Raw genomic sequence first — 26462 nt, 5'->3', positions numbered from 1 at the left:
GGCTTTCCATGGGAACTTTTTGGGCTGGAAAGCTCCTTGGTGTTCACTTTCTTTTCAGCACGTCTCTCGTGCGCATACGTGGATAAATAAGTTTTTTTTTTTTTTGCCTGTTTATTGCAGTGTTAATTAACCTGAATGCTTTTGGCGTTTAAGTAATGGTTCCCCTTTGCAACATCTACTACCATTAAAACATTTACCCTCCATTTTTTGACTGCTTTAGTACTAGTGAGAGTGGTAACCTGCATCTTATTTCCAGAGGGTGCCTGGGGACCTGTGCAGTGTGTGGGGCATGGGGTGGGCTGGAGGGGCTCTGCTTACGGTCACGGAGAAGAGAGCCACGCATGGGGCAAATCTGTTTCCAAACGCAGGTGGTGCTTTGCATGATGTAGCAGAAATTAAAATGCAGTTTATATCGGGCAGAGGGAGAGGTAGTGCCACTTTTGGACCAGTGCCTCCAACTTTCTAGATGCAGAAGCATCGTTTTTTCCTGATGGTTGTAGGGCTTCATGCGTTGGAGAAAGGCTGGCTGGTCCTTCTCGGTGAAGGAATGGGACGTTAGTGCTGGCAGGTAGTACTGCCATATTCCTACCTTACATGTGTGCTGGGGGAAAGGAGGGGGACAGGAAGACAGAAGCTACGCTCCGTTGCTTCGCGTTGCTGGGTTTTGCTGTGCCCGGTGGAGCTTTGGCAGGAGGCAGGTCCTGCCTGAAGGGCACGGGGTGCCGCCGGAGCATCCTTTGTCACTGGTAAGGTGCGTTTTTCCTTCTTGGTTTCCTTGGTTCTCTTGATGGCAGTGTAGCTATGCATTCACCTGTCGGAGGTAATGGACAGAAGTGGGTGCGACTGCTGGAGGAGCTGGGTGAGGACAGCAGGAGAAGAGTCTTTGTTTGGTGGCTGCAGGCAGGGAACGTGCCTCAACGTTTCTTGCCAATTTAACTTAATCTGCAGCCCTGTTGGTAAGACCAGAGGCAGTCTGTGCTCAGATCTCGAATCCTACTGATTTTTTTCTCGTTATTCCATTCCTGTTCTGCTTGACTGCATGTGGAGAATTGTACAGATGTCTTTGCACCGCGACGTGCAGCTGCACTTGGCACCCCCTGTGCTACCAGAGCACCTGCCGCTTCACGGAGATGTACGTGCTTCAACTCCCAGCTCCTTACTGCGTCGCGTTGGAGCTCTTTATGTGGCGCCTGACGGGAAGGGCTTCGGTTGAGAGACCGTCTTTAACCCTGAAATTGTTCTGGTACCGTGGGGCTACGTGGTCCAGCCAGAACTGCATGCAGGGCTGTAGTGTTGGGGCTACCGGCGTTACAGGGAAAAGCAGGAGAATTCAGAGAGGGGTAAGAGACTTCTGAGACTAAAATGCTCTTACTCTTGATAGCAAACCCAAAGTTGGCTCTGAAATGGTATGGTTTTGTAGGTTTATTATAGAACGCATGTTTACTGGTTAGTAGACGTCTTTGTTGGTGGTTTTGCTCTGCACAAAAAGGCAAAGATAACTGGCGAAGTTTTGTTTGCTTTTGTTTATAACTTGTTTTAAATGGTGAGCCCTTAAGAGTGAGCTTTAAAATTATCTTCTCACCACATTAAAAAAAAAAGAAAAAAAAAAAGCAAACCATCAAAAAACACTTACCAAAGTGCAAAGCCGCCACAGGAAGCCCGTGACTACCAGAAATCTTCGTGAATAAAGCAGTCCGGGGGGTTTGAGCGTCTTGCCATGTGCACAGTAGATGTTGACCAAATAGCTAAAACTGTTTAAGCCTTTACAAGCGGTGAAAGTGCAAAGAGGTGCTAGCATTTCGGCTCCCCCTCGCAGGGCTGCTGCGATCAGCCCGAGGTTGCTCTTCGCCTCGGGTGGTTCCTGCTGCTCAGGAGGTGCTGGGTGCCAGAAGTGCTTCTGGATGGTGCTGGGTGAGTTCCTCCTCCGGGCTGAGGAACTTGTGCTTTGGCGACACCTCTTCCTTCACCCAGTCCTTCTCTGAGGCCTGGTGCCCCCGGCATACGGAGGGGAGGCGTGGGGCCGGGGCTTGGTGGTGCCCCCCAGGGTGCCACCACGTGCAGCCAGGCGCCGGGGAGCAGGAAGCAGGGGGTGGGGAGAACTGGGACAAAAGTCTCCATTTTGTGATTTGAAAGCGAGAAAGGTTAAGAACATCTGTAGTTGCTCTCAAGGAAGTGGCTACAGGGCTGAGCACGAGAGAAGTGACCGTGTGCGGTTACCGCGCCGGGAGCTTCGCGAGAGTGGTCTGTGAGCAGCCGGCAAGCCGCGGCGAGGGGTAGCTCTGCAGGAGCTCTGTGGTCACCGAGAAGTCCCGGCCCCTTCGCAGGTTTTACGTACGCTCGAACTAGAAAGCTGTAGCGTGTGTGAAGTCTGCCTACTCGTACCGTTGGTATTTGGGGGAACTACTGCTGCTAATTCTGCCTCTTGTGCTAGAGGCCGCCGAGTGGGACGGGGGAGAGCCGGGCTGGTTACCAGCGCCGGCGCCGATTTCCTGGTAAGTGGGCACGTCGCTGAATTTCTCCTCCTCTGCTCGCCTGCAGAAGAGGCGTGCTGATAGTGTTCTTGTGCTGGTTAAGCACTCTTGCCTTTGCTGGGCGTCAGCTGTTTGCTTGTTTTGGTTCGTTTCTTAGGAAAGATCGAAGGCAGGGTTGGAAGTCCAAGTGCCATCATCGTAAATCTAAGCTCTCCTTTTCTTTAAAAATAAATACAACGTAGGATTCCCCCATTGGGGAGCACCAGTGGACCGTGGAGATGGCCGTTATATCTGAAGGGACATATCGTTGCTGTATTATGCTAAAGGTGATGTAGTTTTGTGAAAGTGGGCTACAGAGATGCCCCCGGGTATGTCCTAAGTCTAAATAGTTACCCAGGAGAAACGTGGCAGCTGTAACGGACCTGGGGCTCATTTCCCCTGCACCTGCACCCTGCCGAGCAGCTGGGATTGCTGAGCAGGGTGGATCTGGATGGATCGTGGCATGTGGAACTCCTGCAGAGAGCGTGCAGACGCATAGCGAGTCCCCAGGCGTCAGGGCTCTTCGTTGCATGTATCAGCACGGTGGCATCGGAGAGACTGGAAAGCTTGCGAAGCAGGACAAAGCGATGACCTCTCTTGATCCAGTCCAGTTAAAGAGAGGAGCTGTTGCGAGTCACAGGTCTGCATCTGGAAGGCCAAAGTGCTTCTTCACCTCCCTCCCGGAGGCTTTTCCTGCTGGGGAAACTGCTGGTGGCTCCTACAGCAGTCCCAAGTGGTCGGGGAGCTCGGGGCGCCAGGGTGTCAGGGAGGAAGAAGGGAGGTGTTGAAGCTTTGATGAGGTCCCGGCACACTGCTGGACACCGGGTCCCCGTGTGTGTTTGGGAGCACCATCCCGGCCGGGTGGCTGCTCTCGCCTGAGCACCCGCGGCAGCGAGCTGCATGCCGGTGTCGGTCCCTGCAGTGTTTCAGTTGTCACACGTGCTGTGTTTTTTCTTCTGGTCCTTCTGCGTGGCAGAGTCTTGCAGCGGAGTTTTAGCTGTTGACGGGCACGGAGGGCACGTGCGTGGTCTGGCCGTGCCCGTTGCAGCGACCTGCCGAGCATCACTTGCCAGCTGAGCCCTGAAGCAACGAGCTTTGCACGCCCGTACCGCTGCCTCTTCCAAGAAAACGTGGATTCGTGGAGCTCTTCGCCACGCCGGCTGATTGTCCCGCAAGCTTTTCCACACATCTGAACTGACCCTCAGGAAAGCCCTGAAATCAGCGCCGTGCCACCAGGAAGAGGCCGAGTTTCCTGAAGACCTGCTTCCCTGCTGGGAAGATGGGGTGGCTCTTGGCCAGCGGGCTTCCGTCGCCACCGCGCGGGGCGAGCCGCCGCATGCTGGCACAGCACAGGGGACATAGGTGAGCAGCCTGGAGGGGGATTCAGAGGAAGGAAAGGGATCATTAGTGTCGTGTCCCAGGCAGGAATAAAAAAATCAGGTTGTCCATCCTCTCTCTTCAAGCCTGGAATCCCCCTGCAATCCCAGTAGCATCAGTCTTAGTAATGAAGCTTTTTTTAGCTGGTCGGCTTATGGGAAAAAAAAAAAAAAAAACAAAACAAAAGCAACAAAAGAACTTTTATCTGGTTTGTGTGTGATGTGAGTTTGGGAGTATCGGCTGTGAGGTGGTAACAGAAATTGTGTCATTGTGCGGTAGGTGTGGTAGGTTTCCAAGGTGGGTTGAAGCTTGATAACGCAGATATATTTACCTCCTAGGTACTGCTTTAGCTGAAAGCTGCTTAATATTGACTGTTGAAGCATATATCAGATTGTATCATTTGAAGTTGTTATTATACCAGAAACTGTGGATGAGAAAGGATTTGGTACAAGTTTATAGTTTAGAAGCAAGCTCAAAGAGTCGCCGGTGGCTATTCTTTCCACACCAGCCCAGCCAGGGGAAGCCCAGTTAGTGTCCAAAGGAACATTGGGCTGGAAAGAGAGGAAAACGGGACTTTGTGTGCGTGCTCACACGTCTACAACTGCAGTTACAGACCAGATGTGGTAAATTAACACACAGCTTTTCGAGTGAGCTGAAAATGTTCTTCCCACATAGGTGACATGTCATGAAATTCGCAGAAGTTTTTGAAATCGCGTTGGAAAAGCACAGGAAATGAGCGCGTTTAGTTCTCATAGTGTGACAGCAAACTGAGTGGGTTCATAAAGCGCTCAGTCTGGTCTGAAGTAGTCAGTACGTGAACGCTATAGGAGCCTGCATCCTCTGCTTTTCAGAGTTAGATTGCTAAAAATGGAAATATATCACATCTGTTCATGTAAGCGTGCGTACAGTGAAGGCTGGCTGCCCTACCCATCATGTGCACTCCGTTTTTCAGTTCTTAAGAACTTCGCTACTCTTTAACGTTAACTAATTTTGCTGAAAATTTCCGTTCTGTGTTCTCAGCCCGATGTTTAAAACAAAGTTTTTCAGCATATAGATCAGTCACATCGCAGAATGAATACTGTAGAAAAACCCAAGGGGAATTAATAACGCTGTTTGTAGGGCAGAGGTAAACAACGTGGGGTGGCATCACTCTTTGAGAACAAAGCCAACCCCGAACGGTGCGTTCAGCGAAAGGGTCCTGTGGGAAAAAAGGAGGCAGTGAGCGCATCCATCGCGAGGATGAAGTAATAATGCGTATGCACTGAAAGGACACAGATGCAGTTTAGAAGGCGTCCTCATTGTGCGCTGTAGTACGGGGTTTGAATTTTCAAAAAGAACATTTTAGGAAAGTCTACATGTTACTTTGTGAGCGTAAGCAGTCATAAACATCCCCTGGCTGTGTCCTTTTCATGAAACAAGAAACTAAGCGGGCTGCGAGAGAAGAAAAAGAGGAAGAGCTTGAAAATGGTGCATAAAACCAAGTTCTAGTTTGGTCAGATATTGTCTGGGATTTTCCTCTCCTTGTGCTTTAGGGACTTTTGCCCCTGAAACAGGCCTTCCAGCTTTGCGTTTTGCTTCCAGTTCTTTGGCTGTGGTGGTTCAAGTGCCTGGCAGCAATGGCCGGGGAGGTGCAGCGGGGCTGGCGCCTTCCTGCAGCTGGGCAGCACCGTCCGTCCGTGTCTCGCTTTCGTGTCAGCTCCCCAAAACGTGCAGGAAGCAAAACTTAATTTTCAGGTCCAAGCAAGTCTCAGCGCACAGGTTTGCCTCCGCTTGAGTGTAGACATGAGTTGTGTGGGCTTCTTCTCAAAGCTCGTGGAGGTTTCATTTGTTGCCTTTGCCTGGGAAAACGTCTTACATGTACAACTCCATTGCTCACATAAAAAAACAGAGCTAGGGGGCATCCAGAGCCTCGTGTGAGCTCATGTGAGATGAGATTTACAAATGCCTGGTGGAGCTCGGAGCCAATTTCTGTGGTGTCTGATACCTTGAAATATCCCCCAGCTGACAATTTAATCCTGTTTCCTTATTCTAGGGAAACGCTTCTTGCGTTTCTGGGTATTTTTGTAGAGCGTGGGCTCTCAGTGGGTGCAGAATGTGCCAGCTTGGCAGGAGGTGTCGCAGCCCCGTCGGCTTTTCTTGCTCCTCCATCCCCACCGGCATATTGACAGCTGCCTTCTGGTCAGGGACAGATTGGCAAATAGATTCCGAAGTATTTAGTTTATTCCCCTTCCTTCTCTTTCTTTGACTTTTGAGGCATACAGGGGTTGGGAGGGGTTATTCAACAATGTTGTATGTTTGTCTTTTTTTCCTTAGAAATGCCAGGGGTGTTGGGCTTGAACTGCTCTGCCTTTACTGATGAGATCTTGGGTGCAGCGTCTTAGGCAGGAATTGGAGGTTTTCACCAGATACTTTTCTTCCAAATTTTCATAAAGGCTTAATAGTTCAGTAACCAGACCAGAAGCAAACTGATTTTGAGCAACCTGCCTCCCAGAATTCCCTCTCTGTAGGTTTTAACTTTGCATCTTTCTGATAACCAAATTTTTACGGGGTTCTCATCTGTGTATGAGGACAGAAAGCTTTCTGCAGGTCTTAGGTCTGTAGGTTGACCTAGTCCAAAGAAATTAGATGTCGCTTTTGACACTTGTGACGCCGTGGTATTGTTTATGTGCCCGTGCACCAAAAATCACGCATTTTTGTGGTTGAAACCCTTTGTTGGTTTTGAGAAGGATGAGTCATTGTCCCCCTCTGCTGGTGGGTGCCCTGGGCTGGGAATTGGCTCTCCCTGTCAACTAGCTGAGCTACTCGGTTACTCCAATACGGGCTTCCAAGGAGGTGGCAAATACGTGTGTGTAGGTAGGGCAGGATTTAAGTGATGAAAGAAACCTTTTGCTTTGGGGAGAGCTCAAAAGACTTTAATGCATCAGCTTTCTAGATGTGGTGTTAGCAGATGGTGTCTGGGTGTCCTATCTTGCCCTACATATCTTCTCAAAGCGCGTCGCAGAAAACTGTTGTCGCATTAGGAACAGAGAGCGGTGAAGAGAAACGTGCTCTGGGAAAAGTGAGGGCCGTGCGGTCGCACGGCTTCCAGCAGAGTTGGGCACGTCTGTCATCGTGTCCCCGCCAACCCAGGTGACGCTGGTGGAGGATGGCGTGGGTGCTGGGAGACGGGCTCGCCGGGCAGGATGAGGCCCGCCAAGCGTGGCGCGAGTCAAGCAAAATGAACTCAGCGAGGGGAGGGCTGCAGTGGTGCCCACAGACTCATCAGCAAAACACTCAGGAGGGAAGGAGATAATCTGCAGAAGATAAACAAAAATCAGTGCTCCGCCGAGGCTCTGAAACTACCAAGTGGCAAAGGATTAAAATTCCCCTCAGGGTTCTTCTGTGATGAAGCTGTGACAGGGCTGCGTGAGGCGGGCTTCTGGGTGGAGGCACTGAGGTGAACGTGGTGGCCTCGGGCAGGCCGGGCCAGGAGCCCAGCCATTTCGGGACCGGGGCATTCAGTGATGTTACTCTGGGGCTGGGGAGAGGTCAGTGGGGCTCTCAGACCGTCACCATGCCATTCTGACAAGGTGCTTTCCTGACAGCGAACGCAGCACCCTCGGGAAGGCTTGGTAGTGAGCAGCAAGGTGGGAGCTGGATGCTGGGCTCTCCTCTCACCCCCAAAAGCGTGCTGCAGTGGAAGCAGCAGTGTGGTACTTTTGTGTTCTGGGAATTGCTGCCCCGATTAGAAACAAGCACCAGTTATTAAGCAAAACCAAGGAATGCTACGTTGAAAAGAAACAGTTTTGATTTATGAATCTGCAAGGGCAATGGTTTTACATTTGCCTTCACATTTTAAAACCTCTAGACAATCTCTTTAATGTTATGCCCACGCAGACATTAAAATATATTGAGTTTCAGTTGCAAGATACGTCGTTGAAAAGGGAGTGTTTTCAGTTAGATAACAGCTCCATCCTTAACCTTTTGCATTTACATTTTCTGGTGCTGTGCAGACATAATTACTGGCTTGTCTGCATGTTCCAGTAATCGTGCTCTCAATTACTTCTTCCCCATATTATTGCTGAGGGAATGTGTCTAGAAACTCAAATTTAACATTAACGTGACACAGATGAAAGAAACATGCCATTTAATTGTAAATATGTGCTGTGCTGTTAAACATTATTTTTGTTATGATTGTGTGATGCTTGCTGGGCACTTTCCAAGCACAAGGGAAGCTTGTGGTTCTGTGCCAGGCTTTCCCCAAACTAAGCCTAAGGCTTATAAAGCAATATCTTTAAAGTCTGCTATGTGGGATTAAAGCCTGATGCTGTTGCAGCGAAACCAATACACATTTAGTTCAAGTACATGTTGGCAGAGAGAGGGAAGAAGAGAGAAAGAAGAGATGGAGGATACAAATGGAGGAGTCTTTCAGCCTCAGATGGGTGATGGGCAACGTTTACCACACCAGCGGTACCACCATGTTTGGTGTAGTCACATTTTGGCACTTCTGTTTTACTGCTGCATCCAGTTAGTGGTTCCTGGTGGTTCCTGGTGTGCAGCTGGTCAGGTTTCCCCTTGACAGCATGGAGCAGTGGTTGATGGATGGTGCCTGTGCTCTTTGAAGAGGAACATCCGCACGTGCCAGCTCCTTCGCCGATGCTCTGCGCTCTGTCATCAGGACTGGGACTAGGGAGACTCCTTACTGATGCCCACTCTTCCCTGTGCTTCTTATGCATCCCTGTAGCACCTCTTTGGTTTTACAGCCCCAGCATAAGACAATACATTAAATAGAGGCAGTGTCACACCTACCATTAAAAAAAAAAAAAAAAAAGGTATTGATGTTTTCCTAGTTTGCTTCAGGTGGTACAGATAAACTGTACCTTTGGGTGTGGGTAGTTTTGCAAAGCAGCCCCAGAATACTGAGGTTATTTGTGGTCATGGGAAAGGCTTAAAAAAACATAGGCTCTTGGAAGGTGTCCCTGCTGCCTGAAGGCATGGAAGTTACTGCTGTGTTCCTTGTGAACAAGGTTCCTCCAAGAGAAATGTGAGCCTTGCAGTGATACTCACTCCTGTGGGCAGTTCCCTTATCCTCTGCCACCCAGCCAAGGCTCTGCATCTCCAACAGAGCAAAGGAGAGTAAAAGGGCAAAGAACAGAACCTGATAATCTGGAAGGAGGGTCTAGGGAATAATTACAATTGCTAATATTCAGTTAAAAGTTACGAAGAATGAAGTGACTTCAAAAGCCATGAAGGAGGTGAAGCAAAGGGAAAAATACTCCCAGGGTTGCCATGGGCATGACCAGACAGATTGTTGATGCTCTGAAAATATGAAAAAACGATAAAACAATCAAGGCTTTCCACCTGCTTTTTGTTTGCCTCTCAACCAGTGCACCCAAAGAGGCAAAAGGAATTAGTAGATTTACGAAGAGTGTGTGGACTGCACTCCTGGATGCTTGCTCTGTCTGTACTTGGTTGACTAGATCTGGATCTGGGTTACATTAATGGGAAGAATCTGTCAGAGTGCACGTGGCTTTTTATCATCCTGACTGTATATTTGGTGCCTCTGATGCTGTACAAAGGAATTCCTGACTTTTTCTTTTTTTCCAGCCAGGTACAAGTTGCTCTTGGAGAGCGTGAAGATAATCTGTTTCAGTCACGTAGAGGATCAGACAGTCACATAAATGCAGGTGTGTTGGGTTATGAGGTTTGGTTTTGTTTGTTTTTCGGTGGGAGGATTATGTTTGTAAACTACAGAATTGGTGGTTTGGGCTTTTGTTATTAACTGAACTGAAGTTTAGTAAAATGTGGAACACAGACCCCAGAGTAAATGAAGTCTGTGGTCACTTAACTCCTTTCTGCCCTTTCTATTTAAGTACCAAGTATAAAATGCTACGCGCCTTTCCTTTCGAGTCAGAGCTCCCTTGTATGCCTTCTTGGCAGTCTGAAAGATACTTCATTAAGCCCACTTTTTCACCATGACACACGAAGTATAAGGAGTTCAAAAAACCAAAGGGTGGGATGGGAGAAAGCTATCAGATGTATTTGGCTGTTAAGATAGATTGTAAAAATAGAAGCTGACTCTTTTTTTTTTTTTTTTTAAGGAAACGTAAATTGTACTGTTTATATTAGCCAGCCTCAAGTATTGTTTTTCAATCAGTTAGATACTTAAGGATGTGAAAGTTATTCCTGCTTTACAGTAAGAGAAACCTTTCAGAATAGTTGTGGAACAACCAGAACTTCAGCTGAGGGGAATTATTTGAAACAGTTACCAGAAACAGAATAACCATTGACATTTCTTTCTTCACTTTTCCCCTCATTTATGAAAAATGTTGGCTTTGAATAATCAGGTTACCAATATGAAAAGATCGAGAAATGCTGTGCCTAGCTCATCACAGTGTTCAGTAACCTTTCTAAGCAACACATTTGTGTACTGACAAATATTTTCACAAGAAATAAGGATGAGCCAAACTGAGCCTTCAATTTTGTACCTTCAAGCAATCTCTAATTTTATCTATGAATTGCATTTTATTTATTCTATGACCTAAATAGTCTATTTCCAGTCACATTTTTATTTTTGTCTGTTTTTTTTTCAATATGGAAATTTGTGTTTTGGAATGTTTGCTACTGAACTGGCAACTAAAAACATGGAACCAAATCAATCAAACTCTCCTTCATCATGTTTTCTTTAAATACTTTTCCTCCACTTTCAGTATCTAAATGTAAAAGAAGATTGCAAAGCCATGGCTTTCTGTGCAAAAATGAGGAGCACAAAGAAGAGCGAAGTAAACCTGGAAGCTCAGCATCAGGGTTTAGAAATACTTTTCTACCTGCAAGATGAAGATCCCATTCGGTATACCAGCGGCGAGTTTACCTCGGAAGAGTTGTGCATTGAAGCCGCCCGGAGGTGTTGTGAGTATATGGATTTTGTACAAGTTTTCAGTGACAAGGCATGACAGCATTAAAAGTGGTATGTCCTTCTCTCCACATCAGTCAATACGTATAGAAAAAGTATGCATGATATAAAGTCTAGGGTGGAAACCTTTTCCAAGGGTCTACTTGGGCAGTTCTCAAACTGTTTAGAGTGGAAGAAATGGAAGAGACTTTCCCGAGATTCGTGTAAAATGGTGATCTCTTGCCCTGGTTTCTGGCAGATACAAGTACTGATTTCTTTTAGTGGGATTGATTAGGCCTCTTATAGGAGAAGAGGAGACACAGTGTACAAATGTGTTACACAAAGCTGTTTTTACCTTATACTAGTTGGTAAGCCTGTCAAGATCTGTTCCATATTATTTTGGAAAGGGCTAATCGGAGAAAATATAACCATTTGCTGCTTTCCTAGTTTTAATTTTCTCTTTTGTTGCCCGACACTCCTTTGCAGAATTACAATGTCTGTAGTGTTAATAACTCACCAGCTAAGATTACCGTAACTGTGCACAATTGTGGTAATACAGAAATGTATAATGAAAGCTCCTTGCTTTGCCGTTGTGTTCCTTGACTCAGCAAAATATTTGAATATATGTATAATTCTACTGGAATCAGTCTGTTTAATCTATGTTTAAGCCTCATGAATCTTAGGTGTAGTGTACTTCTGCATTTATACTTCTGAACTTCTGAGGTTCTTTTATCCCCCAGAATTTTCTGTTTCCCAAGGTTCCTGGAATACTAAATACTGTTCAGCTGATACGGGAGTAGTAAATCCAGCTGTATAAACATCTAACTGTCTGTTTCTGGGCATAAACTTTCTGCAGTTTTACAATATTTTCTTTTCCCACGCCATCTTGGTTCTTGTGAGATTGAGCACCCTCCAGTTCATTTACCTAATTACTTCTCTTTCATTCTAAAGACAGGAATGATAGGAATCTGAAGGACAAATCTCATCAAATAAGCACTCATACTGTTTTTGAATAGTTTTAATGAGAATGGGGAGTACTTAAAACCTGTTTGTGTCAGCATGTAAGAGCTATGAGCTGCTGCTCTTTGTAGAGGTGTGAGCCCACATACTGTGCAACTGCTGCCAGTAACTTCTATTAGAAAGTTTACAACCGTTAAAGAAATGACTTTAGGTGAGTTTTCCTTAAGGGAACTTCTTTCTGCCTTCTCTTGGTCTTTGCTAAGTCCACAGCAAGTGCGTGTGAAGGACAAAAGTCTTACCCATTTCAGCAAGCCTGTGATGCTGGTCTCCGCTGTAAATCACTGCTTGCGTAGTTAAACCACCGACGGCATCTACGTGCTGCTGGTTGGCCTGCTGGAAGTAGTGGGTGTCCAGCCCCATCTTCTGTGAACTTTGCAGTTAGGTCGTTCAGGTTTTATTTCCTTGGTTTCTCTTCTTCTCTTTTGCACTCTCTCTTACAAATCCGAAGCAGAATTGGTTTCACTGAGTTCTGTAGGACCCAAACAATGTGCTCGGCAGTTGGCCCTGATTCAGAACGGCACTTAAGCACATGCTTTAGTGCTCTCTGGGACACAGCTTCTTGCCTGGACGGGGCTTTTGCAAAAAGGTACTGCTTCCTATTGAACAGGAAGCTGAAGCAAGGAATTCAAACAAACACAGCCCTGTAAACATACCGTAGCTTGTTTTTCTCTGGGATGATGTGAAGGCAAAGGTTAAAGCAGGTCAGCTTAGACCTACAAGTTAAAGTCTGTTCTTTGTTGGAAAACCCTCTGCTGAATTAGCTAAGAATGGAAAAATGGTACGTTATGCTTTGTGCCTGTCTGCTAACAAAAAGGGGATTTTGATCATTTTCCTAAAACCTTCTCTTTCAGCTATGGGAGCAAAATTTATTAATAAAGTAAAACTGAGAACAAAGTTGTGGTATTGCTGAGTGGTTCTCTTAAAACACCCATTTCTGTAATTTGGAAAAGGTGAATTTTTTAAAGGCTTTTCCTCTTAAGTTCAGACCTTCGGCAAAATCAACTTCCAAATAAATTCCATGGTAGAAATAGCTAATAGAAATGTCAGGCTGTTTAATACATAATACAATCAGTGGAGTCGACCAGTACACAGTTTGCATTTCCCCTTTGGTCATATCTTTCTAATAATTGTTTTAAACTAATCCTTGTGTCAGTTTTTCTTTATGGTATATTTTGCAAGATCAGATAGTTAATTTATGTATTTATGTTTTTAGGTTGTGCATATGTATTGTGGCCTTGTAAATTCATGTGCTTGCTTTCTTTCCTCTGACAGCTATATCTCCTCTGTGCCATAATCTCTTTGCACTGTTTGATGAGAACAAAAGACTCTGGTACGCACCAAACCAGGTCTTTAAGATAGATGAAAAAACTTCTCACCGGCTGCATTATCGAATGAGGTAAGTGTAAAACATCTGAAAAATGATTCCTTGGGAACTGGGGCGTTTGTCTTAACAATAGGTAGATGCTCTAACTCATACTACTGAACTCACTAAAGAAGCTAAAAAGTAAAACCAAAAGCAGCAGCTTGCTCTTCACACCATAGATAAGAGATTAACAGGAAAAGCTTTAAACGTCTCCTGATTTTTTTTCATCTTCGCTATATAACCCTGAAAAACACCCCAGAAGTTGAAAACCACAAGAACCCATATCCACGAAACAGTAGGTGACTGAACTGTCTAACAGCTAAATTGAAAAAAAATGGCTCAGAAACGTTGTTTTATCATATCAGTAGTTTGCATGTTTCAATTTCCATTTGAAGTGTTCAGAGTGAACTGTACTCCTGCTGAAGTCAATGGGAATTTTGCTATTAGCTTGAAAGGAGAAAGCAACACGCTGTTGCTTTTGAAATTCTCCTCTAGGACCGTAGGGGAATCCATGTGGCCTGACTGCGGGTGGCAGTTACTAGACTGGAGAAAGCATCAGAAAATCAAAGCCGTTGTTGGCAGGATCTTTATCCTCCATACATACCAGGAGGTTGAACTTCAGGGGGTACTGTTAGAATACAGCACGTTCCCTGTTGAGATGTGTGGGGCAGAATGCGTGTACTGGCTGTCATCCACTGCAAAGTGAAAGCAGCAGAATTGGCAGCTCTTGAGCACTGCCACATTCGCTAGCTAAAGAAAAGATGTCCTTCCTTTTTGATATTTTTTTTGTTATTCTGTTTTGATAGAAATCCAGTTCTGCACATTATGCTTCCTCTTTTTTTTTAAATTTTGACTTTTTGCATCAGTATGAGCTTTAAGTGTGCAATGTAGGAATAATTAGTCTAGAAACTTCTGAACTTTCTGAAACTTTGCCTATGTTCCTGAAGCAAGTGCACTAATCATCACGCTTTTGTTGATTCTTCAAGGAACAACTATAAGAAAATAAGCTTCTATATAACACCCCTCCTTGGCATAAAATGTAATACTCACATATATGGTCAGTTTAGGCTACAGAGAAAAACATTTCTAAAATGGGGTGCTTATATAGCTGTATGCATTGTAATATCTTTTTCTTGATAATCAACATTGCTATCACTTGTACATGCTAATGAGGGAACTGGCACATGTAAGCCTCAGGCTGTGCATCCAAACCGTTTTCTAGGCTTGTTAGAGAATAACAGCCACTTTGCTTATGCAGATACAAAAAGAGAGCTTTGTAAATGGGATCTTTGAACTGTAAAGTATTCCAATTCTGATTACAACTTGTGCTATACTGGAATTGTTACTATTATTGGTTGAATTGTTATGAGAAAAAAAATACTGCCAGTTTACAAAAAGATCTTTGCTTTTCAAAGAATCATGGTACTGATACCTACATTCAAAAGAGGAAGAGGATACTATAGTATTTTCTTTTTTCTGCAACACCGCATAAATGCCGTTATTAGCAGCATTAATGACTTAACCTCAGCTAATCTTGGATTTAAACAGCTGTGATTAAGTTTGGCAGATAAACACCCTACAAGAGTGAATTGAGTGACTCTTTAAAGAAAGCTCTGAAAACTCTAAAAGCTTGTTACAGAGCATTAAGTGCCCTTTCTTGCTTCAAGAGATCAGTCAGATTAACAGTATACTGATAATAAAAAATAATAAATTCTTCGTATAATCTGAATCTGGGACGTTTTCCCCTGATGCTGGAATTTGATGTGGTCTGCTTTTCTCTATAGAAAAAAAAAGAGGGTATTTTAAACATACAGTTGTGTGAATTTAATCCTCTGAAAAGTTCGATGCTTTGTTTTTAATTTTAATTTAATTCTTAAAAAATATTTTCCACTGTGTTTAGTGTTTGTATGTTTCCACGTTGGGTGGGTGATGAGGACTCACTCCAGGAACTTCTATAAATTTAGGTGCTAAAATCTAGAGATTCCTGTCTCCCCAGGAATACTGTAGTGCCTTGCTGAAGTGGGGTTTTCCTTTCTTTCGTTTACTATCTGTTTGGTGTCTTGGCTTGGGAACCTGAACTGAGAGAGGGCTGGGCACTAAGAAATTATGAACAGCACAGGATTGTGAAACTGTTCTCTAAATAAATACTGTTTATTCAGAGCTCTGCAAGAGGCAGAATTCCTTTTGAAAAAGGAAAGTGGGCTGGGCTTTTTTAATAGTGCACTGTATTAGATTGTATATAATCGTTCAGAGACTAAATCAGTTTTATGTTGACAACCTTACTTCTGAAATTTCATTGACTTGATAGGTTTGATTTTTCCTATTGAAATTATATGTATATAAATTGAAGGTACGTGACTTAGTAGTTTGAAATGCTTTTAGATGTTAGATTTTTCTTCCACTGCTGAAAGCTTTGTGTTTCGTTTCTGATAGTGTGGACTTCCCATCTTCCTCTTCTCCCTGGAAAATCCATGCTAGTTAGTATACTTTTGGTAATATTTTGAAAGGACTTGCTTTTTACTAGAAACTTTGTAACAGGACCCGTATTTGCATCAAGTGAAAAAGGAGTCTACAGCATAAGAAACCACAGTATTTTGTAATATCCTGACTAATTAGCTCACAAGCTTAACTGTTTCATAGCTGGATGGTGGTTAAGCCAGAGGTAGCAGTGTTTGTTGGCATGGCAAAGGGACCCAAGGCATAGGGTTTGGAAATCCAGGAAAGAAGGGTCATCGGAGTCACCCATAGGTGAAAGAGAAGGAAGAGCAGGTGCCCCTCCAGCATTTCACCACTCCTTGGCCAGACTGAATGGATCTCCTTTCCAGGTCTTCTGCAGGACTTCTGAATCCAAAAACTTGTGCTCCCATTTCTGTCTTTGAAAGTGGAATAATAATCGTCTTTCTCTCCTTGCCACAAGTCAATCAGTCCCTTCAAGGCAGAGACTCTCCTGCTTTGTGTGTATGGTTCCACAAACAATGGGGCTTTAACTTTTATTGTAACTTATAAGTCTTGTTTTAATCATGGCAGTCTAATAGGTAAAGGAACAAATTCTCCACTCAGTTACAAACAATACACAATACCTTGCCCATAATTGTTTTCAGGAAATAACAAAACAATCAGTGTTATTAATTATCAGTCATTTTATAAAGTAGCATGTGGAAAAAAAAGTAATTTCCTGGAGGCAGAAGGATTTGCTTTCTTTCCTTTTGCTTTTTGTGCTTAAACCAAAGGATTTCTGCAGTATCTTACAGGATGTGTTGGGAGTTTTTAGCATAGTTGTGTGTTGGTGTTCTTACCCATGCTATGTATGTAAGCCTTTTGGGTCTTAAAAAGACTTAGCAAAAAGAAAGAAAGGACAAAAACACAATGCGGAGAGTATCTTTAGGAGTAGGGTAATACATAATTCTTCATATGGGCAGTCAACTTACTGTGCAGATAACGTGATGAAAACACGTGGTCCTAAACTAAGAGCATGAATTTTCTTTTGCTCTTCAAGATCCTGAGCCTGCACTGAGGCTGGTACGCACCAACCTCGACCACTGCAGAACTGGGACTTAATCCATGAGCTCCCATTCTGGTCAGAGACAAATCACGAAATTATAGTCACATATTTTAGACCTTGCACACTTGCATGAGGGTTGTCCTGTCCTGTACCGTTCATAAGCATTTGCTGACTGATTTGCTGCCTGCCCGCTCTCTTCCTGTCTTCCAGGATACGCCTCTTGCAATTTTTATTGCGTTACATTCGAATTGAAACTGTTTGGGCAACGTTATGATTTGTTACTTAAACAGATTTGTTATTTGTAATTTTCAAATGTGCCTGTAGCTTATAAGTTAGTTCATCTATTCCGCTTTTTCTTTCAATATAGAAAATGTGTATTTGCAATTCAGGAGTTGGATATATTAATCCCTCATGCCGCAGCATTTTTTACTTTAAAAACTTAGTTTTTTTTCCACTCAATTTTCTTTACTTCTCCTTTTATGTGCAGTGCTTATTATCATTCACATTCATTTGTCTTCTTCCTTTGTAAGTTGTTCTCAATGTTATTTTGGTCACACAAGCTCCTTACGATTTTGCCGATGGCACATTTAGGCAGACATTAAAATCTTAGCTGTCAAGAGTTTGTGGTAACATTATGTAGAGCTCACTGTGGTCACTGTCCATCAGGAAAGTCTCCTTTCGCACCTCCCCTTGTATTAGTAAGTACTTCTGCATTGTTTGCTGTGGGTAGCGCCGAATGCTTCTCTGGAGTTAGTGGTGTATTCTAACAGAAATCCTTCCTACTTAGCAGCTGGGTAAATCTGCTCTCCTGTAACCTTTTAATTGTAAGTACGTCATGATCATGTGCAAGGAATGAACTCTTGCAAAAGGCACATTGATTCAAACCAGATTTAACTAAGCTTTATGCGATTTAAAATCTTAACAGAACTCAGAAAGAAATTTCTAGAGCAATTTAGACAAAGATTTTTCAAAGCTTCTGGCAGATGCTTGATCTCAACAATTTCATTCGTTTGCAGCAGATGCCAACTCTTTTAGCAGGTTTTTAAAAAACCTTGTGTGCAGATAGATTAAAAAGCTTAGTTGTAATACACAGAGAAGATTGACTGTGTCCCTTTAAAGCTGGATGATTTAAATTAGTGTCTTTTTCACCATCTCCATCCAAAACCAAAGGGAAGCAGAAATTCCAGTGCATAGCTTCTAGTACTTCCAGCTGTGGCCTGGAGGGAGGCACTCAGCGGTTATAGAGGAAGAGGTCTGAAGCCATGTTAACACTTTAGATGAGCCATTTTAATTTGGAATGCAAATGTCAACTATTGGTTAATGCACAGTAGAGGCATAGTCTCTTACACTGAGGCAGAAAATCGAAAGTTTTTGGCATGTACCTTGTTTTGTTTTGCAAGTTTAGAATATGTATCTAATATAAATTGAGGATTTTCTCCCGGATTTTTAAAGTTTATTTCTCTTTTTCTTGCAAGATACTACTTTACAAACTGGCATGGGACTAGTGAAAATGAACCCTCCGTGTGGAGGCATTCGCCAAAGAAGTCAAAGAACTCTTACGAGAAGAAGCATGTTCCAGAAGGAACCCCGATCCTTGACGCAAACTCATTAGAGTACATCTTTGCACAGGTAGGAGGTTGCATGCAAGTGTCTGTGCCATTTCACTAGGACGACAACTATTTGATCCAGTAGAAATTGTCTGCTTTAAAAAACTATGTTCAAGCTTTAATGTATGTTTAACCTTACCTGTTGGCATTGGTCATACTTTACACAACATGGAGAAAAGAGAATTTCCTAATGAAGAACAATCAGGCCATATGCAGAACATGTAAAGAAACTGTCTCACAGTCCAAAAACGTAGCCACAGGCTACGTTTTTACAACACAGTTGCTTTACTATTAACTGGTTTTTATATAAATGCTAGACCTTTTGTGAAAAATTTGCACATGATGCCATTCATAGAATCACAGAATGGCTTGGGTTTGAAGGGACCTCAGGGATCATCTAGCTCCAACCCCGCTGCCATAGGCAGGGACGCCACCCACTAGATCAGGTTGCTCAGGGCCTCATCTAAGCTGGCCTTAAACACCACCAGGGATGGGGCATCCACAGCTTCTCTGGGCAACCTGTTCCAGTGCCTCACCACCCTCTGAGTGAGCCATTGTCACACAGCCTACTTGCATGCAGTTTTTCTTTCCTTCTGTTGTGTCTCCCAGTTGCTGGTAGCATGCTGCATGCTAGTCATGGCAAGTAGGTGCAGTTTCTATTTCAGCAAGCTTGCGTTCCTAATTGAAAATCGTTCTGTTGTGAAACCACAATATCAGAAAATACCCAGGTAGCTACAGCTAGAAATACATCTTAATGGTACCACTTGCATTCTGAAGTAGTAAGAAGCAAAGGGTTTCTTTTGCGAAATCTACCTAATTTGTGCCTTGTTTTATATGAGCATATAACATGCTGCAAAGTGTGTTTTGTCTTTTTCTTTCTTTCTTTTCTGATTGCCAGCAAAAAAGGTAAAAACAATGGGTAGGGACCTTAGTGAATATTGCCAGATGATAGAGACTGTGTATGGGATGGATGTGCTGTGATGATGTTTGCGATGATTCCACCTGTTCCATGAATCATCATTTTAATAAACTTTTGTCAGGCACAAGTGTTGATGTTTCTTCTCAAATAGGCAGGGTTTGTGGGGTGACTAGTGCTTGCCTACATTCCTGTTTCATTGGTCTAAGAGAAAAGATGGCATCTTACTGCATAGCTCTTATCTTCTTCCTCTACCCCTTCTTGTCATGGCTTTCAGTTTTGGGTGACTCTTTTCTTGCTCAAGGAGAGCCTCTGATCTTGTGACTTCGGTTGCTAGCATGACAAATGCCAAACCTATTATATATTTTTTTCTCTCCTTGTTAAGGGTCAGTATGACTTAGTGAAAGGCCTAGCACCAATCCGTGACCCTAAAAATGATCAAGAAGTTCATGAAATTGAAAATGAATGTCTGGGAATGGCTGTCCTTGCAATCTCTCACTATGCCATCAACAAAAAGTTGAAACTTCCAGAGCTTCCCAAAGATATCAGGTAAGTTGGGATGAATTCTTCCTTGCTGTTGGATATGCTTCACTTCTCTTCCTAAAGGGACCTTAAGCATTTTACTTTGCACGGTCTGACTGTGTAGGAGTTACAAGCCCCAACACTAATACTGCTATGTGTGTCTTCCTAATCTGGTCAATTGGGATATGTAATAGAAAATTTGAGTTACTTCTTACCTGAAGATTATATGAAATTTATGCAGGTAGTGCAGCCAGTGTACTGATGTGTTGCATACTTGCTGTAAATTCAGGATTCCAGGTTAATAAGTTGAGAAGTGGTAGCGTTGTTAAGTGGCAACTTAATGTTACTGATTTGGGTGGGCTGTATCCGTTTGCCTATAAAGCTTCCAGGTAAGGTTATTATTTGAATTCCTGTTGGCTGCTAATGCCATAAACTGTTTCTGCAGTACCAGCTGCACAGTGGTTTACTGCTTCTTGTTCTCTATAAATTACTTTCAAAATGTAAGGCAGTACCACATTTTAGAGTTAAAAACTTAGGAATCAACTGTATTAACTTGTACTGTTGTTTTTCCTCCTAGTTATAAACATTATATTCCTGAAACTTTGAACAAGACTATCAGACAAAGGAATTTCTTAACCAGGATTCGGATAAATAATGTTTTCAAGCATTTCCTTAAAGAGTTTAACAACAAAACCATTTGTGACAGTAGTGTGTCTCCACGCGATCTGAAAGTTAAATACTTATCAACAATGGAGACTTTGACTAAACATTATGGAGCAGAAATTTTTGAGACTTCATCTCTGCTGATTTCATCCGAGAATGAAATAAATAGATTTAATTGTGGTGACAACGAAATCCTTCCACTATATGAAGTCATCGTGACAGGAAACAATGGAATTCAGTGGAGGCTCAAGCCAAATGTAAGTATCCTTTGATAAATGGGAATTTGAGGATTACTTTTGGAGGCACAACAACTGTTAAAAAGTGTACATGATCTTCAGACACTGCAGATCAGCTTTTTCTTTTTTAAAAGGGCTCCTTTCATAGAATTGTAGGATAATTCAGGTTGGAAGAGACCTCAGGATTTGTCATGTCCAACCCCCTGCTCAGGGTTAGCTCTGAGGTGAGACCAGATTGATTAGGGCTTTAGCCATTCTGGTCTTGGGAAATTCCAAGGATGCACACTCCACATACTCTCTGGCAGCCTCTTTGCCTGGAAGTTTCACCAGAAAAACTAAAGACTTTGCTGTATCTGCCAGACCAGATTCAAGTCATGAAAGATTAATGCACGTGGAGGCCCTTACGGTTTGGTGCTCTGTCTTGATATCAAGGTCTGCTGATGCTTTTTTCTGTATGTTTGGCAACCCCAGATGCCAGAATTACTCATACTGATAGACTTTTCATGAGTAAGTTAAAATATAGTGACATTAAAGCTCAGCTTTCTCATGCCAGTGATATTTCATATGATGTCCTTTGTTTCAGTGCTGCTGAGCTCACTTTGTTTAACCTCTTTTGTACTTTGTGTATATAAATATTAAATGTACTTTGTGCTTGAAGGGATTATGGCATATTCTATAGTTTTTCTCCACATACAATACATGAACAAATAGACCTCTTTTTGCTTGCCTCAGTTCCCTACTGTGATGAGAAACCTACTGATGGCTATCTTTTGTAGCACAGAAAATGTTGTGCTTCTCTACATTTAGATGTAAGCTAATTATCTCTGGTGGAGAATTTCTGTTTGAAATGATAATATTAATGAGGGGGAGGGAAGGAAGAACGGATATTGAGAAGAAAAGCTTGCAAGAAGTACAGCCTGTTTCTTGTAAGTCTTCTGTTTCTGCTGATTTGTAGATTATTTTTATTTAAATGGCTAAACCAAACACTTCATCTCAGTGAAAAGCATTCAGTGACTAGCAGGAAGCTTTGCTTAGTCTGAACGATTGTATTTTTTAAGTATGTAGTTAGTAATAGTTTTCAGTAGTTTTTGATCTGTGAGGAGACCAGTGTCATTGTGGTCTGCATGCAGATTTCCAGCTGCTGTCGGCAGAAGTTCAGGCAGGCGCCGTGAGAAGAATGTCGCTCTGGCTTTTGGGCTGAGCTCAGAAAGTGTACTTCATGTACATACTTCAGAAATTTCAGTATCGCTGTTTCAGCCCTGCACTACCACTATTATTATTGCTAGCATAGTGAGAGAGGTAACTTGCCTGGCTAACAACTGGTTTCTTTCATCCTCATGAAAGTTGTCTCATGGACAGTTCTTGATAGAAGTAAGTCCTGGCGATACAGGCAGTGATCACAGAATTGATAATTCAGTGCAAAGGCATTCAACAATTAACTAGATGTAGAAGATTAATTTGTTGTGAATTTTTGTTTCGTAGTGAAAGCACTGTGCTAAAAAAATGTTTGTATTGATATATTTTTATCCCAAATATATTTGCAGTCTGTACAGACAGAAAAGGAGAAGAAGAAAAAATCTGATGGCAAAACCAAAAAGGAAGAAGAAAAACACAAAATTCGAGATTTATGGAACAATTTTTCCTATTTCCCTGAAATCACCCACATTGTCATCAAGGAGTCTACTGTGAGCATTAACAAGCAGGATAACAAAAGGATGGTAAGATCCAAACCTGGATAGTTTTCCTTCCTGTGGGTTGTTACAGTGGCACAGTATTGTTGGGCGACAGGTGACAACCTCCTTGGGGAACATTTACTAATGGGACTTTTAAAGAGTAGTTAAATATACTGTCTTCAACAGTGTACAAATGCAAAAGTGCTAATTAGAAGAGCAGCAAGTTGATGAAGACAGTTATTTCTCTACACTTGTTGCTGCATACCAGTAAGAGTTTATGATCTCCTAGCGGTGCTTCTCAGCCCGTGGCCTTCCTGCGTACAGCCTGGAACAGCCAAAAGCAGCGTCAAGAAAGAGGAGCTCAGTGAGGGAGGGCAGAGGGATCTTGGGAGAGGGGAGGAGGAGAGTCACTAATTTTAGTGTCCTAACTGTTTTTTTTCTTTCTGTGGGCTGTCAGCTGTTAGAATTTAGAAAGGAGCTACCAAAGTGCCCTTGGCTTCAAATCCAACATGCCTGCCCTAGTCCTGAACTTGTGAGGTTTCACAATGAGTACTGCAAGAGCTTGCATTACAGATCTCACCCAGGATTACAGCAGAACGCAAGTCATGCCAGAGAATGAGTTTCTAGCCAGTAATAAGTAGGGAGGGTGCAGAATGGTCACTGTTGGCCTCCTAAATGTGTGTGGTTTTCTATCATGTGTTTCTGAACAATTGTTTACTCACTGTGAATAAATTGCTAGATATTTCTCAAATATTTTAACAGAACTGTAAGAATTCTTGACTAAAATATCTGTTTGTTTTAGGAATTAAAACTGTCCTCACATGATGAGGCCTTGTCATTTGCATCATTGATAGATGGATACTTCAGACTTACAGCAGATGCCCACCATTATCTTTGTACAGACGTGGCTCCCCCACTGATCGAACACAACATAAAAAACGGATGCCACGGACCCATTTGGTTAGTAAAATGGTTTGATTTGAATTGACCCACTTGAATAATTAGTCCTCTAATTCTGCTGCATATTGAATCCATTGAGGAAATCTGGCTTTAAAAGGTTTCTGTAATGGCCAGTATTAGTTACCAAGAGGTTGTAGGACAACTTTTTTCATGTAATCAGAAGAAAAAATAATGTCACCAATTCTCTCGTCATCAGCGTAGGAGTATTTTGAGACTTATTTCATTAATAACTATAATCATCAGTTGAGCAGATGGGAATATTTTAGGTACACAAAGGTAAACTCTACTCTTATCTGTGCTGACCCTGGGAGTCCCTGAATGGATGTACAAAGCTTTGCTTTTTATTTTTAATTTGCTGAATGAATTATTTTCCTTTCTGTCCATGTTTCTGGCTTTTCCTTTTGTGTTTAAGAGAACTTAACATGTGCACTGTGTTGGAAGCAGAGTTTCCTCACTAAGCATGCTAAGAGCATAATAAATCTTTCCTTGCTCTTACACAGCTAAATGTGAGCATATGTAATAAACACAAATTATGTTTTAATAATAGTACAAATATTTGTAAGTTACGAAAGTTACAATGATATGTTTTTGTTCCAAATTTAGGATTACTTTCCTGTGTATTTACTAACAATAGCTTTTGGATGCAACTGCTCATTTGATGATTTTATTCATTTGCACGTTGACTCTTTCAGCACCGAATATGCCATCAACAAACTGCGACAGGAAGGAAATGAAGCAGGAATGTACGTGTTGAGATGGAGCTGCACGAACTTTAACCACATCCTCATGACAGTGACTTGTTTCGAAGGCTCAGAGGTACGTCAGGTGTGGCATTCCCAGTAGTAATCTGGTAATGAGCTAAAGACTAGTGGCTCCCTGTAATCCATGATGTTATATTTATCTTCTTTAGGGCAGTTCCTCTTAGTTTTCTTTGACAGCTGATGCGGCAGGGGGTGGACACTAGTATTCATAGCTTTATTTTCCCCAGACTCTTGTGCTCTCTCTGACAAATATGTTCTGTTACATCCAGAACACTTCTGTTCATAGCAATAGAACTGTGCATGAACATGGTTCAAATTAAGCTTATTTAACTCATATGCTGTGAGAGTGACATACTGAATTTGTCACTGCAGCTTACCTAATGCTTCTTGAGCATGGAAGAAAATTCCTTCTGAAGAGTCAGGGCTTCTGAATACTCTCAGGCTGTGCAGAACACAGAAGCTGTAATTTGGACCTGTTAAAAGTTTGCATCTTTATGTTGCTCTTTTTCCACTCTGTTTTTTTATGAGCCTTCTTGGGACTGAAGGTTACAGGAATTCCAGGGTCTTCTCTGGCTTTGTTGAAGTTTGATTAGAGGAACCTAGCTAGCATAGGAGCAAGTGTTTAATTGTTCCTAGAAGTAATTTCAAAGGCTTTATGGCTTTATTCACTCCTACAAATGTTCTTTCACTTTAGTGATCAGTATTTTCCTTTCTTTTTTTCCCCACTCTCTCCAGATGATAAATAGTTCAATCCAGTACAAGAACTTCCAGATTGAGGTGAAAAAAGGCGGGTACTTCCTACACGGTTCAAACAAATCTTTCGCATCCTTAAAAGAGCTGATGGATCACCTCAAAGGACAAATACTTCGGACAGACAACATAAGCTTTACACTGAAGAGGTGCTGCCAACCAAAACCAAGAGGTAGGCCCAGTCCCTTAAGAAAAACTACAGACTTTGCTGTTGAAAGGAAACAAGCATCAGCATTGGAGGCATTTTTAGTCTGCTCTGTTTGTTCTGTATTCTTGTGTCAAGCTCTTCTGTTACTTAAGTTTCTTGCTTCTCTGTGTTTGGGGATTTTGTCAAAAAGCAAAAGCAAATGCTGTGAACAAGGCTTTAGGGGTTTCCTTTTAGTGTTACAAGCTCAGTACAGGATGCTCAGGGGCTGGTGCTTCTCAAGAGCCTTGTTTGTATGAACTTTTCTAATGACAGTGGTTTGCCTTTTTGCACCTGAACAACTGGCCTCTGCAGTATCGATGGCAGAGGCAGAGCGCTAGATTTGTTTAAGAAGAAAATGTCACAGCTGACTCTGAGTCATGAGCTGCGATGTTGTGTCAAAGCAGGGACCATATAAGGTTCTTCCTTTTCTCCACTGAGTCACGTACGCCAGGCAGTGCTGCCGTGCATCACGTTATGTTGTTCCAGCAGAGGTTTGCAACCTGCAGCTTGTTGCGTGGCAACCTTTGGTATCAAGCTTATTTGCTGTCATTATGATGTGTTGTTTATTTTATTAATCTTCAAAGAGCAGTGGGGAAAGCTTTGTCTGGAGCTGTTATCAAGCCGAGCACCCTTGAAGTCAGTAGATTTGTCTGTGAGATCAGATTTTAGATGACTGGGACAACTGTGCATTTGTTAAACTGTTAATGCCAACACTTAATAAAACTGCTGTAAGCTACAAGTGTCTTGCAGCTGAATTTTTTATGAAAGGAAACACACAATGGCATGGTTGTGTTGATCAGATAATGGTTTCCTGTTAGAATAAGGGGAATAACTGAGCTGCATTCATTACCTGCTTGTTTAGAAGATCGTAGAGCATTCTGTAGCTAGTTTGAGTTTTTCAGCACTTCTCAAGAACGTTGTTAATTGTCTGGAGCACGGAGAGATTAAACGTTTTGACATTTCAATTAAATTTTGACAGCTGTATTTAGAATAAATAAGCCAAACAGATCAAGGAGTTTTCTCCCCTCCTCAGCTTTTGTCATGACAGTTGCATCTCTGAACTTCAGTTGGACCCAATGTGTTGTCTTTGCTGTTCCCTATTCTGTTTCTTCCCTGTTTTTTTTTTTTTCCTCTTCATTTTCTTTTGAATCTGTCTGTTTAATTGGTTATTCACAAAGATGCTTAGGGCCTGAAGAAAGAGAAGAGTATTTCCAACAAATGATCTGTTAACGGATTGTTTTCAGGTGCTAGACAGTGGTTTAGTCCTGATGCACGTACATGTTATGCTCCCAGTACTGGGAGGGCCAGGTGCACACAGACATCTAAAACCATTGTATCGTAATAAATAACGCCAGCTGTCAGATGCAGGAAGACAACATTAACCTGTAAGGCTTTTGGATCTAACGATGCCTCTCCCTGACCAGAAACAGGGGGAAGCAGCAGCAGACTTTTCCTTCTGCTTATTTCGCGTTCCCTACTTTAAGTTTTATGCTTTGAAAACAGACTGTTAGTGTTTCCCAGAGCACAAGAAACTTTCAAGGAGG

At 42.7% G+C, this 26462-nt stretch overlaps 1 protein-coding gene across 7 annotated transcripts in view; it reads left to right on the top strand.

The window, feature by feature from the left end:
- The window catches only part of JAK1 (Janus kinase 1), a 58678-nt gene that overhangs the window by 18634 nt on the left and 13582 nt on the right, over nt 1-26462 (top strand). For 5 of the 7 annotated variants that reach the window (XM_035564496.2, XM_050712401.1, XM_050712402.1 and 2 more), the window contains 10 exons: nt 9474-9553; nt 10577-10775; nt 13051-13174; nt 18119-18272; nt 19552-19715; nt 20266-20608; nt 22132-22305; nt 23063-23220; nt 23913-24036; nt 24717-24903. In XM_035564496.2, coding sequence (XP_035420389.1) covers nt 9548-9553; nt 10577-10775; nt 13051-13174; nt 18119-18272; nt 19552-19715; nt 20266-20608; nt 22132-22305; nt 23063-23220; nt 23913-24036; nt 24717-24903 — 1633 coding nt within the window. In that variant the 5' untranslated portion in view covers nt 9474-9547. Of the gene's footprint in view, nt 1-2121; nt 2493-9473; nt 9554-10576; nt 10776-13050; nt 13175-18118; nt 18273-19551; nt 19716-20265; nt 20609-22131; nt 22306-23062; nt 23221-23912; nt 24037-24716; nt 24904-26462 lie in introns of those variants that run through there. The other 2 variants (XM_050712400.1, XM_035564497.2) reach the window with 2 other exon arrangements.

The sequence above is a fragment of the Cygnus atratus genome, chromosome 8, assembly GCF_013377495.2.
Source record: "Cygnus atratus isolate AKBS03 ecotype Queensland, Australia chromosome 8, CAtr_DNAZoo_HiC_assembly, whole genome shotgun sequence".
NCBI lineage: Eukaryota > Metazoa > Chordata > Aves > Anseriformes > Anatidae > Cygnus > Cygnus atratus.
Note: the sequence above shows the minus strand (reverse complement) of the source record. Positions and strands in the feature narration are given on the sequence as shown.